Source organism: Orussus abietinus, unplaced genomic scaffold (assembly GCF_000612105.2).
Source record: "Orussus abietinus isolate OABI.00-Male unplaced genomic scaffold, Oabi_2.0 scaffold300, whole genome shotgun sequence".
NCBI lineage: Eukaryota > Metazoa > Arthropoda > Insecta > Hymenoptera > Orussidae > Orussus > Orussus abietinus.
The window spans coordinates 53,366-67,630 of record NW_019394684.1 but is presented as its reverse complement, the minus strand read 5'-3'; the positions used below and the strand labels follow the sequence as shown (position 1 = coordinate 67,630).

The 14,265-nt window shown below is 35.1% G+C and overlaps 1 protein-coding gene across 3 annotated transcripts; it reads left to right on the top strand.

Annotated features, from left to right (window-relative positions):
- The first annotated feature begins 2,836 nt into the window (after window positions 1-2,836).
- LOC105703439 (nucleosome assembly protein 1-like 1) lies at window positions 2,837-13,522 on the top strand. 3 transcript variants are annotated; one of them, XM_012431843.2, is made up of 8 exons: window positions 2,837-2,926; window positions 5,730-5,871; window positions 6,127-6,404; window positions 7,890-8,043; window positions 8,181-8,318; window positions 8,416-8,563; window positions 9,011-9,130; window positions 12,368-12,519. In XM_012431843.2, exons 2-8 carry the CDS (start codon window positions 5,734-5,736, stop codon window positions 12,517-12,519), a joined length of 1,128 nt encoding a protein of 375 aa, XP_012287266.1. In that variant the 5' UTR covers window positions 2,837-2,926; window positions 5,730-5,733. The 3 variants fall into 3 exon arrangements, with proteins under 3 accessions (XP_012287266.1, XP_012287265.1, XP_023288759.1); XM_012431842.2 differs by lacking the exon at window positions 2,837-2,926 and adding an exon at window positions 2,945-3,222; XM_023432991.1 differs by lacking the exon at window positions 2,837-2,926 and having other exon boundaries at window positions 5,734-5,871; window positions 12,368-13,522.
- Window positions 13,523-14,265: the final 743 nt, after the last annotated feature.

Below are 14,265 nucleotides of genomic sequence, written 5' to 3'. Positions count from 1 at the left end.
AATCTTTATAAATCGTTGCTTTCAGACTTCAACAATTTTTAGTCACACATGTCGATAACACTACGATATGGTAGGGTAGAACAGCGTAAGTAAGGATTTGTATTAATTGTTCGTATAGTACATCAGACCATATATTAATAATGAGAAAGTTATCAAAAGGCCATGCGTAGAGTTACACCCAGGTTCCACATTTAATTTGTTATGAACAATTTGTTTGGTTAAGTTTTTGCATATCAAAGATGTATTTTGACGGGATTCTTCTCCCTTTTGTAAGAAATAAATCAATTTCGCCACTATCTATAATAAAGTCGGCAAATATGTCTGAATCACTTATTTATTATTAACATATACCCACTCAATACCAAACCTAACAGTTACGTAACATAAAGCTAACTAGTTACATGCCATTTGTTACAATGCAGTAACTTAACAGTCATGTAACATGGAGCTAACAGGTTACATAACATTTGTTACTATCATATCTATATAAATGTAGCATAACTTTGTTACTCTCATCTTACATTATGTTACTGTCATGATATTATGTTACATTATGTTACTGTCATGATATTACGTTACATTATGTTACTGTCATGATATTACGTTACATTATGTTACTGTCATGATATTACTTTACATTATGTTACTGTCTTGATATTAGGTTACATTATGTTACTGTCATGATATTACGTTACATTATGTTACTGTCATGATATTACTGTGTATATGCAGCACATATTTGTAACAAAACAGAACTACATTGGTGCTGTCATTTATTTTAATACATCATCCTCATCGTCATTGTCATAATTCATCGTCAAATGTCATAAGATTAATATATGTCATATTTTGTTTACTACTCGTATGAAAAAATGTGACTTTAATTCATACGCACATATACGTTATCAGTCATTGTTTGCTAGTCGAATGAAATCCTAATAGTCTTTAAGTAAAATCAGATAGTTTATCATTTAAAAGACGACTACGTCGTAAAATGTTTTAAAAACGGTTGAAAATCGAAGAGAAAACTGTTTGACCAATTTTAAAGCGCACGTGGAAACTCGCTCCTTTTTCTGTGATAATAAAGCAGTAACTATAGATAAAGTGGAGAAATATATTCGACAATCCCCACAATCGCGCGACCTGCCCGTGAGGAACCTCCCAACTCATTTCTGGGGGTTTATTACGTATGTTTGACGAGCGCGCTCACTTCTCGCATTTCCACCTCACGTGGGTTTATTCGCCGAATTGCGTATTCGCTATATGAAAGAACGAGATCACTAGCACTTCCAGTCTAGTAATATTACAAATAAAGGTGTATACCTTGTAAATCGAAAATTGTGAGAGGTTAGGTTATAGGCAGGAAAGGCGGGAAGATGGAAAGCCGTTAAAAGTTAAGAGGAGGACTCGAGTCTATTCATATTTTTTAAATATGTATTACATTCATATTTACGTGTACTATAATTAGAAGTTCAACAATAAAATTGTCTTATCACGTCATGTAAGCATGAATTATTTAACAGTTTTCAATGTTTAACAATGTAATATAACCTCGCAATAATAAAAACTAACCTGTACATCCTAGTAAATTCTCTTTCTTCTCACGAAAATGGGTTTGGGGCATCACCTAATTCCTTTCTTCTTCTAATAAGGTTATTATTACATCCCCGAGTACGATTGTTGGCAAAAATCAAAATACCCAGGTTTTCCATTTTGAATTTTAGTGTCGCAATCCGTGGTAGATGGCGTTCACGGTGCTTATTTTATGGCGCGTTCGGCCACATGCGCGTTAGCATTATTTTTACCCGACTCGCTCGTCTATCATTTATTCCGTTAATGATAAATAAAACACTGTGTCAACGTTATCACAATACTTATTATTGAGCCCATTTGGCGTATATAAACTTTCTTTTATTGCAGCTTTGATAGAGCACACATTTTGGCGGTAATTCCGTCGTTAGACTTTTTACTTCTTCTACTCATATAACTACACGGCGGACTAAGATGTATTTGCACGTTGTCCTATCGGAGCGCCGCTTGCGGCTTCTGCCTGAACCGTGTATGCGGTACCGTTGTCCTAGGTGTTGACGCCACAATTTTTCTATCTTTTCTTGTATGCTTCACCATTTCGCTTAAGAATTTGTGCCGAGCATAGAGTTCGAAAATTCTCGGTAACATTAAATTGGAGAAGGTAACTGTGAATCATACCGTAAGTTACCGGGAACATTGAGAATTTAAGTGAACGTTAATTTTGTTATTTATACCTTAGGTTTCTTCGTTTAAATAACTTTTTTTTTTTTCAATCAACTTCAAAGTTCAAGCTAAAGAGTAATAATTACTATTAGAAAATATTGATTATAGGATCGTATTTACCTCCAGCTAAAAATATTCACGTATGTACAACTTCACGGAAAATTCCATGCGATTTGTTTCAGACGAACTGATATTTCATTCTGCGACGAAGCGAATGGGAGGTTTTGATTGGCTACGGAGAACGTACAACGGAAATTCCCCTCTACGATGTTTCTCTATAGCTAATCGAAACCTCTCGTTCGCTCTGTTGAAAAATTCAAATTCTGATAATTTCTCGATAAAAAGGGCTTTGGAGAAGTTACAGATAAGTTACCGGGAATTTCTCTTCGTTTCTGACGTAACTTACTGGATTTAGAACTCTATCCCGCATTTTCACCATCAAACACGTTCCGTTATACCGTGAGCTCCTCATTTTTCACATTTTCGCTCAAAGGCTTTACGGAATAGACCCCCTGATATGGCGTTTGGCAACACTGGCTGTCGCGATACGTAGCTAAGTTCGCTTAATTTGAGGCAATTTCCGTGCAACGGTAGGGCGACCGGTTCGTTGTTCGTGCGGTGGCCTGCACTAGTCGTTTCCCTCGTCTTTTTTGGCTAGCCTCGTTGACCGAAGGTACGACATTGCAAACCGAATTATCATCATCGAAATTGGATTCTTCCTCCAACGATTAACTGGGTTCGCAGTTTTAAGCTCGAAGCGCGAAAAGACTGACAGCTTTTACAACTACGCAGATCGAGCATTTGCCACGATCCCATGCGCACGCCGTTGCTTGGAATGATCTTTTTATTTTTCTGTCACATCCTTGAATTCTTTCCCTCGGTGTTGCGAATGAATTATGACATTAATTTCTTGAATCGTGACTGCCTTTCGTGGCTATGCTTTGATTGAACTGGTTGCTATGTGAACTCGTGAGTAACCTTTTCCTTTCGTCAGTAATATGGCGCTTTTCAAATGTCAGTTTTAAGTTAACGAATGAACTACACGTGGAAGAATTATATTTAAACATTATTGGATATTTGTAACCGATACTATGTATCGATGGCTAGGCAGGAGCACCCGTACTTTCAGTAGTACGATGAACCTCTTTCTCTCGTCATAGTGAAGCAACGGTATCGATAACCTTTTCTATAAAATTCTCCTTTCGTTGGGAACGGTGTACAGTTTTAGCCAATTTGAATAAAAATAATCCGAAAAGGTTCTAATACTTAGAATGCAACTGCGTTAAAAACTCCAATTTTACTGTTGTACAGGTTATCTTCGACCATGTGGCGTAGGTGATTTTGTAGATACACCGTTGTTTAAAAAGTGAAAAATGAATTTTCTCACCTGTTTAAATAAACTTCTATGAATACTACAATTTATTAGAAATTGTGATCAACACTTTTTTTTATTAATCGCTTTTGCCCACATTTGTCTTCTACATAATTGGCTTGATTTGTTTTATGATTTCGCCGATTAACCTTTTTCAATCTTTAACCTTTATGCCTTCCTTAATTATCACATTGTTTACCGCCGTTGGATTTATATGGACCCGTAGTAACAAAACACAAAGAAAGAACTATCAAAAATTTATTTATCCAATTAATATTAAGTCATTTTTACTCAGTCTCGTCATACCATAAATCGATACTTCATATGCAATCTGGCACTTTACCATGTTCTCCTGTCAGTACTTGTGATTAATAACGACCTAAACAAAAGAAAAAAACGTAAATTTTTGTTTGAAAAGAGATATTTATATTTTTAATACATTTATTATATAATGATATCGGGTCGAGATGACCCAATTTCTGTCTAAGAGTTAACAATTCCTTTTACATTCGGTAACAAAATAGATATCGGACAAATATTTTATAATATCGAGAGAGCTATATGATACATAAAACAGATATCTTATATGCTGTATTTTTGCCTACGAGGTATCGATGTCACCTTTCTCTTTCAGTGTAGGGATCGATTTTTAACTGACACAAATGGTAGACGTACATAATTCATCATCCCAGATTAAACAACTTTTTGTCTAATCTGTTCCAGTGATATCAAAGTGAAAGAGTGATGCGTACAACATAAATCAGAATTCACATTATTCTTGTACTTTGAGTCGTGATATCTTGCGAACATTTAATTGAAAAGTTACTTAAGCTGGGTCGCTCGATTCATCTGAATCCATTTCATAACTTTCGAATGCACGAGAACATTGATTTCTGTTTAAAATATTAAGGCGACATTGATACTTTGCTAAAAAAAAAAAAGAAAAACATGGATTGTAAAACATCTGTTTCGCATATCACATAACCTCTCTGACACCATGAAACATTTATCTCGTACACTTTTTGAAATTACTAAAAATAACTGAGTATACCGGTAAGAGATATTTTATTACAGATATTATCGACTCTTTTGTCTTTGAATTGTACCGTTAGTAAATCTATTGGTAATATCACAAGACGGTTACCCAGTGAACACTGTCATATAACTGTTGAGTAAATGTTACGTTTTCGAAACTAACATGTTACGTAGCATAAGAGTAACATGGAAGTTAGATGTTAATTATTATTTCCCACTCGGTAAGGTAACATGTCATGTAACATGTTATATTAGTGTTATAATTTCAGTTACCTTAAAATAGTATTAATTTTTCATACATTTAATAAAAAAGATCACGCAATTTTATCCAAAATTATATAATTTTTTATTTTTAATTATTTCTTGGTACTTGACAATAGTTAGATATTAAATGACAAATCAGACTTTCAATGAAATTATGTAATGATAAACTATCTGATTTTACTTAAAGACAATTAGAATTTCATTCGACTAGCAAACAATGACTGATAATGTATATGCGCGTATGAATTAAAGTCACATTTTTCCATACGAGTAGTAAACAAAATATGACATATATTAATCTTATGACATTTGACGATGAATTAACAGCAGCATGACAGCAGAAAGCATATCGAATGAAACTTCTTTCCTTTTTGGAATGTCAAGATCGAACAGAGATTACGTTTAAATCATGTTGTTAAGGCGATGTGAAAGTGGCGTCGAAGAGATTTTGTTTATAACACTTTTCTCCGAACTAAATTTACCGAATAGGTTGAAACATTACAACGTAAGTAGGGAGACTATAAGGAAGGTCCTGAAACTCATGAAATTTCAATTCTTTTCGAATCTGTTTATAGGTATTTTAAAAATTGTTTATAATAAATGAAATTTCAGGAGTTTCAGGACCTACCTTAGAGTCTCCATATTCACGTTTTAAAGTATGAAACGATTTGAGACCCCCATTTGTAGAAAAGCTTTATGAACGATTGAGCCTTCGGATGCCACTTTCACATCCCCTTAAGAATATTAAATGAATGATTTATTAATATGAATTGTGTTGTTTGTTTGTTGTCGGTTGAACTTGCAGTATTATGACAACTGATCCAGAACGTGCCGGAGACAACAGTGACATGGATTCTGCCGGGGAAGAACTGCCAGACCTGAGTGTTATTCGCAGATCCGAGATACTTACTCCCTTACACGAGAGTTCTTACACGCAAAAGATGAAGGTACTATTTTCCATCCTGTGAATATATTACAATCGCTAGTGTCTTATTATTAGTTATATCAGATCAGGAGTGACGTGTCAAAGTGTCGGACAGTTTGGTCTAATACCCTTAAAAAAAAAGTGTTGTATTCGAATAGACTGATTTGAAGGGTGTTTCACTTCACCTTAATTGTGCAACCAAGCTATTTTAGGTATTTCATTAAAAGAACACCATTTAAGAAATGAGGTTGGTACAATAAACACATTATGATTTTAGAATTACTCGTCAACTGTGAAGCGCAGACTCAAGGCCTTAAAACAACTGCAGTTAATGACTACAAATATTGAAGCTAAGTTCTATGAAGAAGTACATGCCCTGGAGTGCACTTATTACAAAATGTGTGCACCTTTGTACGAAAAACGGGGAAATATCGTTTCCGGTCTCTACGAACCTACGGATGAGGAATGTACCTGGGGCAGTGACGAAGAGGAGGAAGCCCTCAGTAACGAGCTGAAAACAGTGAAAATCGAAGAAGTTAAGGATGAAAAAGAGCCGTACGTCTTTACTCTTAATCATTGCTTTGGAAATATTGTATATTTTTAACGGTTTTTCTTTGACATTTGCTTAAAATATTATGCTAAAAAGATGTTATATTGAAAGTTTGTATCGGGTGTGTTTATTTACATTCAGGGTCGTTATTCTTAATCATTGTTTGGGAATATTGTATATTTTTAACGGTCTTTCTTTAACATTTACTTAAAGTATTATGCTAAGAAAATGTTACATTGAAAGTTTGTATCGGGTGTGTTTATTTACATTCAGGGTCATTATTCTTAATCATTGTTTGGGAATATTGTATATTTTTAACGGTCTTTCTTTAACATTTACTTAAAGTATTATGCTAAGAAAATGTTACATTGAAAGTTTGTATCGGGTGTGTTTATTTACATTCAGGGTCATTATTCTTAATCATTGTTTGGGAATATTGTATATTTTTAACGGTTATTCTTTAACATTTACTTAAAGTATTATGCTAAAAAGATGTTACATTGAAAGTTTGTATCGGGTGTGTTTATTTACATTCAGGGTCATTATTCTTAATCATTGTTTGGGAATATTGTATATTTTTAACGGTTTTTCTTTGACATTTACGTAAAGTATTAAGCTAAAAAAATGTAAAATTGAAAGTTTGTATCGGATGTGTTTTATTTGCATTCAGGGTCATTATTCTTAATCATTGTTTGGGAATATTGTATATTTTTAACGGTCTTTCTTTAACATTTACTTAAAGTATTATGCTAAGAAAATGTTACATTGAAAGTTTATATCGAGTGTGTTTATTTGCATTCAGGGTCATTATTCTTAATCATTGTTTGGAAATATTGTATATTTTTAACGGTTTTTCTTTGACATTTACGTAAAGTATTAAGCTAAAAACATGTTAAATTGAAAATTTGTATCGGGTATGTTTATTTATATTCAGGGTCCATCATCAAGTGCGGAATATAACAGATTGACCCGTTTACGGATCATATAAACCTTAAACGAAAATTAAGTCATTTTTACTCAGTGTCATCATATCATAAATTGGCACTTCATAGTACAGTCAGTACTTGTGATTAATAACAGCCTAAAAGAAGGAAAGTTAGGTTTGATATTTAGTTTAATATTTCTTAATATCAAGCAAATTTAAATTTTAAGTGGATAAGAATATACTGATGTAGTTAGTACTTAAAAAAAAAAAAACTTAACAAAGCATTTAACGCAGCGAAGAATGATTAATGATCATTGATTTCTCGCGGGATCTATAAATAAAAGTCGAGGAGATCTAACAAAATAAATATTAAATTACACGTGTAAATCTCAACGAACAAAATACGCGTGTTCAAGGGCGACATTTGTTTTGTACAAAGAAATATTTCGTTAACAAAGTAATTGCTAGTAGTCATTTTATTTCTTTAGTCAGTAAGGTGTTTCCGTAATGCCTAGGTTGCTGATTGTTTCCATTTTTAAATTTTAATCGGTGTTGCCTGTTATAGGATTGAAAATGAAAACGTCAAGGGCATTCCTGAATTTTGGTTGACAATATTCAAAAATATTTCCATGTTAGCAGAAATGGTGCAAGAACACGATGAACCTATTTTAAAGCATCTGTACGATGTGAAAGTCATTTTCCTCGAGTCCAACCCTATGGTAAGTGAAGAGTTATTGTTTAAAATTAATGTTTTTTTTTTGTTTGTTATTCTGGAAAATTTTTCTTATATTTTTAATCTAAAAGGGAAGATGTGCTGGAATGTTCTACGTGTTTTACATCTCCGTTATTTTGCCAGGGTTTCGTACTGGAGTTCCATTTTGAGCCAAACGAATACTTCACTAACGCAGTTCTAACTAAAGAGTACCTAATGAAATGCACGCCCGATAAAAACGATCCCTTTAGCTTTGAAGGTCCTGAAATCTACAAGAGTAAGGTAAAGAGTTATGTTTTACTTGATTAAACCCTGATAGAATTCTAGGACCCGATATTTAATTTTAAATTAATTTTTGTATATTTTATGCTATTAACAGGGATGTGAAATCCACTGGAAGAAGGGTAAAAACGTTACCGTGAAGACAATTGTGAAAAATCAGAAGCACAAATCTCGAGGAGCTACACGCACGTTAACAAAAATTGTGCAAAACGATTCTTTCTTCAACTTCTTCAGTCCTCCTGTTGGTAAATATTTTCAAATATTTCCTAATCTAATTGAATGGGATGACTTATTATGTTTACCAGGTGTATAAGCTTAAATCCGCCGTTTGCTCATAGATTGCGCTAGTGAGCATATTAAGTTACTATGGACACGCCATAGTTTTGTTTTGTATGAGTTTGACATCTGTCAACAATAATTAGCGCACATCATCAGCAATTTCATACAACAATGTACATTTTTCCTTTGGTAATCGTGTCTAGTTTTTTGCCAGAAAAAGAGTATATGTAGGAAGCTCCGCTTTTCTTCCATCGAACGTCCGTATCCTTCTGGGCTTTTATAGAGACTTCTGAATTCTTTGGTTGCTTTTAACAATGCTCTAAAATACGTCTTTTAACGCTAAAAGTGAGATATGAGGGAGGACCTAAGAATGAAGGTTGAAATAATTTTGTTATACTTGTCAATATTTTTAGTGCCAGAAGACTCGGAAGCTGATTTGGACGAGGAAACACAAGCTCTCATAACTAGTGATTTCGAAATTGGTCATTACATCAGGGAGCGTATAGTCCCAAGAGCCGTTTTCTACTTCACCGGTTAGTAGTTTTTTGTACCACGTTCAATAGCGTATCAACATAGTACACGTTATTTCTAAATTCAAATTAATTTACCGGATTATATCGCGCAGTACATTTTTTTTTTTTCTACTGCGGCAATGGTATGAAAAATCATAACCGAAATTTGAAATCGAAAATACTCATTCGTGTGCATACAGTACCATTTACATTTTCTTAATGACGAAATTCGTAGCGTTAACATTGCAATGTACTCATATCCAGTCATGTACTCCTTGTACGCGAGGTCTGGGACATTGTGTATGTACATGTTAAATTATAAATTTGCGACAGAAGAACGGACAAGGAAAGGTTCAGGTATGATCGTCTCAGATTTTCGCAATACTTTGTTATTTTCTAGTTCTCAATGTATAAAACTAATTGCCAAAGGACTTCTCAGGAATTTTCATGAAACAATCGTTTAACTAGTTAGCTGAGTTTGACGAGTATACTTGCTAAAACACACGTTACAAATAGGTCGACGCAGTTGTTACGTAACCGGAGTCTGCAGCGACGGTTCTGAACTTCTATGAAGAAATTCAGAGTGAGCGATTCGGGAAGGAAAATGATCGTTAGAGTCTTGACCGAGGATTCTGTATCCCAAGTATGCTCTTCCCATGTTGACGACGGAAACGATGCAGAGAGAATGATGAAAAAATAATCCGAGTGGCTGGAATATTCTTATCGGAGATTCGTTGCTCTTTCAAATTGCTTTGCACCCCTTACTGATTCGTACCCTTGTAATCGAACTTCGGGAAAGACTGGATAGAGGGTTTTCAAATGAATGAAATAGAAAGTATGGACTAAGTATAGTTAAGGTGAAGTGAAACATCCTTCAAATCAGTCGATTCGAATACAACCGTTTTTTTTTTAAGGGTACTAGACCAAACTGTCCGAAACTTTGACACGTCACTCCTGATCATCTAAGAATTGTCCTGACACATTCAAAATGTGGATTTTTCAAACAAATTTTTTAACTCAGTCCAGACCAGAACTAAAATGGCGTTGAGCTCTGATATTTCGATCAATATACAATTATCGAAGGATCTGATATGAGAATCGAAAGGGTCGGGACAATTTTACGATAATTTAGAACACTCTGGTAATCGATAAACTCGCATTTGAACGGGATAAAGGCAAAGAAAGTGTTGTATGCGCTTCTTTGCCAAAACCTTGACATATGATTCCCTAGGCATTGTCCTGCCACATTCAAAATTTGGATTTTTGGAAAAAAACATTTGTAACTCCGCCTAAACCAGAATCAAAATGGCGTCCAGCTCTCATATTTCGATCAAAATACAATTATCGAAGGATCTGATATGAGAATCGAAAGGGTCGGGACAATTTTACGACAATTTAGAACACTTTGGTAATCGATAAACTCGCATTTGAACGGGATAAAGGCAAAAAAAATGTTGTATGCGCTTCTTTGCTAAAACGATGGTAATACGAGGTCTCGGAGTGAAAATTTAATTGACCTGGAAATCACAGATGGCGCAGGGGGTCCCTCTGCAGTCAATTAGGGCCCCAGAAGGCACGAATCCAGAGGTTTTCTGGAGTTTTACTTCGATTTCTTTATAATTACTGTACGAAAACGACAGGTGGAGTACGCCATTTGGTACAATACCCAATATAATTCGATATAACTGTCAATATAAAAACGAACGTCGACAACGTAGGCATTTAGAAAAATCTTCTTTATCGACGTTGATCAAGTTCCTCGACATGTTTCACTTCACCTTAATAACAAAACAATTTACAATGGATACAAGCTAACGTTTGATTAAATACGAATTGAAGATTGAGAGTAACGCGATAGAGGCTAATTCGCGTGGAACGATCTTCTTCGTTAGGAATGAAGTTAAAATTTATGGGCACTTGGGCGATTCTGCAGAATTGCATCTTTGAATCGGCAGCTCTGTCTGGGGTTAGTGAACTGGTAACTTTATAAGGTTTTTGAAAAATAGGACCTACTTCCGTAACACAGTTAACTGATTAAATACACCTGATAAGGACATGGATTAATAGCAACTCTCGAAGCGGCTAATAGTTTAGTGGTCAAGATCCGATTATCCGTATTCAGAAAACAAGCGTTAACTTGGGGTTAAACATAAGTTTAACTAAACTCGAGTTTAGATGGAGACTAGTGGAGATGTAAGAATCGTGTTCAGAAATTTCTTTAACACTAGGTTTACGGGTGTTTTATATATACCTGTTTCTACGAGCACCCGTCAAATTGACGGGTAAACGAAAACACGCATTTTCTTTAAAAAATCGATTCATTCAAATTAAGTCTGAATCAAACAACTCTAGGCTTTACGTTTAAATGAATGATTAATAAGTAGAAAGTCCTTTTTTAAAAATTATCACGGAAATGATTGGAATGCTCGTCCTCTCATCCTCGGAGTCGGAACTAGAAAGAATGCGCATCCTTTTCTTGCTACGACACCCTTTCAAGAAGTTTTTCTCTTCCCTATCCGAAGATCCTTCTATCTCTCCACTTTCAATGCAAACTTTCACTCTCATCTTCGCCTTACCCTCCCTGCAACGAAGCAAATATATATGGATTGTTTATGAAATTAGCTAGTCGGTCAATTTGACGGGTTTCGTAGAGATAGGTATACTACATACAGATTTTAATAATCAGAAGGGTTAGGAAAAAATAATTGCGTGTAGAAATTCTTTGGATGAAATGATTAATTTACGATACAGAAATGGTTAAAATTAATGCTATGGTTCTTTCGGTATTTCTTTTCGAAGTTTGAATTCCGTCAAAGTGACGGGTCCCGTAAACCTAATGTTAACCCCGTACTAATCTAAATTAACCTTAGCTTATATTTAGTCCGAGGCTGATAACATATTAGGCAATGATAGCTTGACGTCACAACACTCCTCTGCGCAGGCGCACTGGACGGTCCTGGCGATCCGAGACCTTGTCTGTGTTATCAGCCGCTTTGGGAGTTGCTATGCATATCCTTATCAGGTATATACTAAATAATTCAACGATTATCTCTTAAAAATTCCTGAAATGTGTGCGGTATCCCTTTGACAAATAGTTTTATAAATTGAGGAGTAAAAAATAACAAAGCATCGGGAAAGTCTGAGAGGACTATGCCGGACCCTCTTCTTGTGACCCAATCGCCTTTGTTTAAAAAGTGAGTTTTACGCGTACTAAATTGTCCATTAAACAGGCAAACAATTAATCAGTATCATTATTAGGAGAAGGCTTGGAGGAGGAGGAGGATTACGAAGAAGAGGAGGATGACGATGAGGATGATGTCGATGAAGAAGACGAAGAGGAAGAGGAATCATCTCACACCAATGCACTGCAGAAACCCCAAATGAAACCAAGTGATTGTAACCAACAGTAGATGTTTCTGTGGTATTAATTATAACAGATATCGTTCACACGCGTCCCTACAGGAAGCGAACACTGAATCGTACAGACAGAATTACACCCTAACAAAGAAGCCAGTGACCGATAACTTCCTAGATATCTCGCACCTTTGGCTCCGCTATAACCACTTGATAAGAATCGCTCACTAATCATATCACATCTCCTATTCCAGATCAAGCCTAGGCTCTTCAACATCCCAACTGAGAAAATTATGTGTACACCCTTAAACCCGACACTGACGATAAGTAGGAAACACGTGGATCGTTACTGCTAGACTCTAAACGTCATAAGTATGATAATTATGATCTCTCCCCAGTATGATCATTGTCCCTTTTAATTAATATCGCTTCATTTTATACGATTGTTACGTTTATATACAGACGAGCGAGTCGATTAAATCTTTTTTCCTTCCAAGCCACATGTTGAGAAAGAAAAGAAAAAAAACCCATACAAAATTTGTGGGTACTGTTGAAGCATTTTTAATACAAAAAGTGTACGAAACTTGAACGAGATTCCATTTTATTTCCTGATTAACTCGTACATCCCAGGTGTAATATTCCGTGGCGTTTCAAGTTTAATCACGAGATTTGTAAATAAAACACCTTTTTTTACGCGAGAGGTAATAATAAGTAACATAAGATGAGATATACTCCTTATAGTTATATCTTTTGATACGGTTTAATTTGAATTAAAATAGAAAACGAAAAGAAATTAGAGCGATGTTAAATTTGTAATTGCGTAAAATTGTCAGATCGGATTTTCGTGAAGGTGAGTTCTTTCGACTCAATTTTGACATTTTGTGATACATCGCTTCTGGGGTAAGTCGGTTGTGTCAATTTTTTACTGGGAACGTAAGATTTATACATGTTTATAGTAGAATGCTGGATTATAAGTTTGTTGATCATAGGATGGTGCTATCTGCGAGGCGCGCGATACATTTATGACGAAACGCTAAATAAAAGAACAAGGAAACAGTTTTTGTAGTATTTTATTTGTTTCGCTTAATTAACGCGTCAGTAGTAATGGTGGGACTACGTAGATGCTAGATTACAGCTGCTGGTATCGGAATAACGTTACGTTACGTTACTCCGTTACGAATGCGATGACCGATCCTTAACTCAGCACCTGGTGCATCATTGCCACTACTCTTTCTTTTCTTTTTCTTGATGGTCGAGCCCCTCACCTACCGCGGTCACACCCATCCTCTCGAACCCCGTGTCCTCTTCGGCCTCGAAGATTCTTGTATTTTCTCCTTATCTACATGGACATATGAGCCCATAATTATGAAAGTGGTCTAACAAGGAAGGTACCTGAGTACCTTCCTTGTTAGACCACTTTCATAAATTGGTGTCTCCTCCGATTTTGTTCATTTTTAAATATGTTATAGAGGACTAAAATCTAAGGGACCCGTGTTTTTGTGAATTATGAAACGTGCATTTGGAATTTTTCGAAAAAATTCAATTTTAAGGGGTGAGCCACCCCTTTGAATACTTCTTTTACCCCTTACGCGAGCAGTAATTGCTCTATCCAAATGAAACTTAGTTAATTTATAGACCAGAACAGTACAAAAACAGCATATTTTGGTTTTTTCGAAAAACGAATTTTAAGGGTTGTAACAACCCTTTAATAAAATGATGTATAATCTCGTTTTAAAACCAGCTTTGTACGACTTCCTTGGACTTAAAGGACTTTAACGATTAAAATTAATAAAATAATACGA

Coding starts and splice junctions, on each gene's coding strand:
- LOC105703439 (XM_023432991.1), top strand. CDS start 5,734: ATGACAACTGATCCAGAACGTGCCGGAGACAACAGTGACATGGATTCT. Junction 8,564..9,010: donor CTTCTTCAGTCCTCCTGTTG/GTAAATATTTTC, acceptor CAATATTTTTAG/TGCCAGAAGACTCGGAAGCT. Junction 9,131..12,367: donor AGCCGTTTTCTACTTCACCG/GTTAGTAGTTTT, acceptor TATCATTATTAG/GAGAAGGCTTGGAGGAGGAG.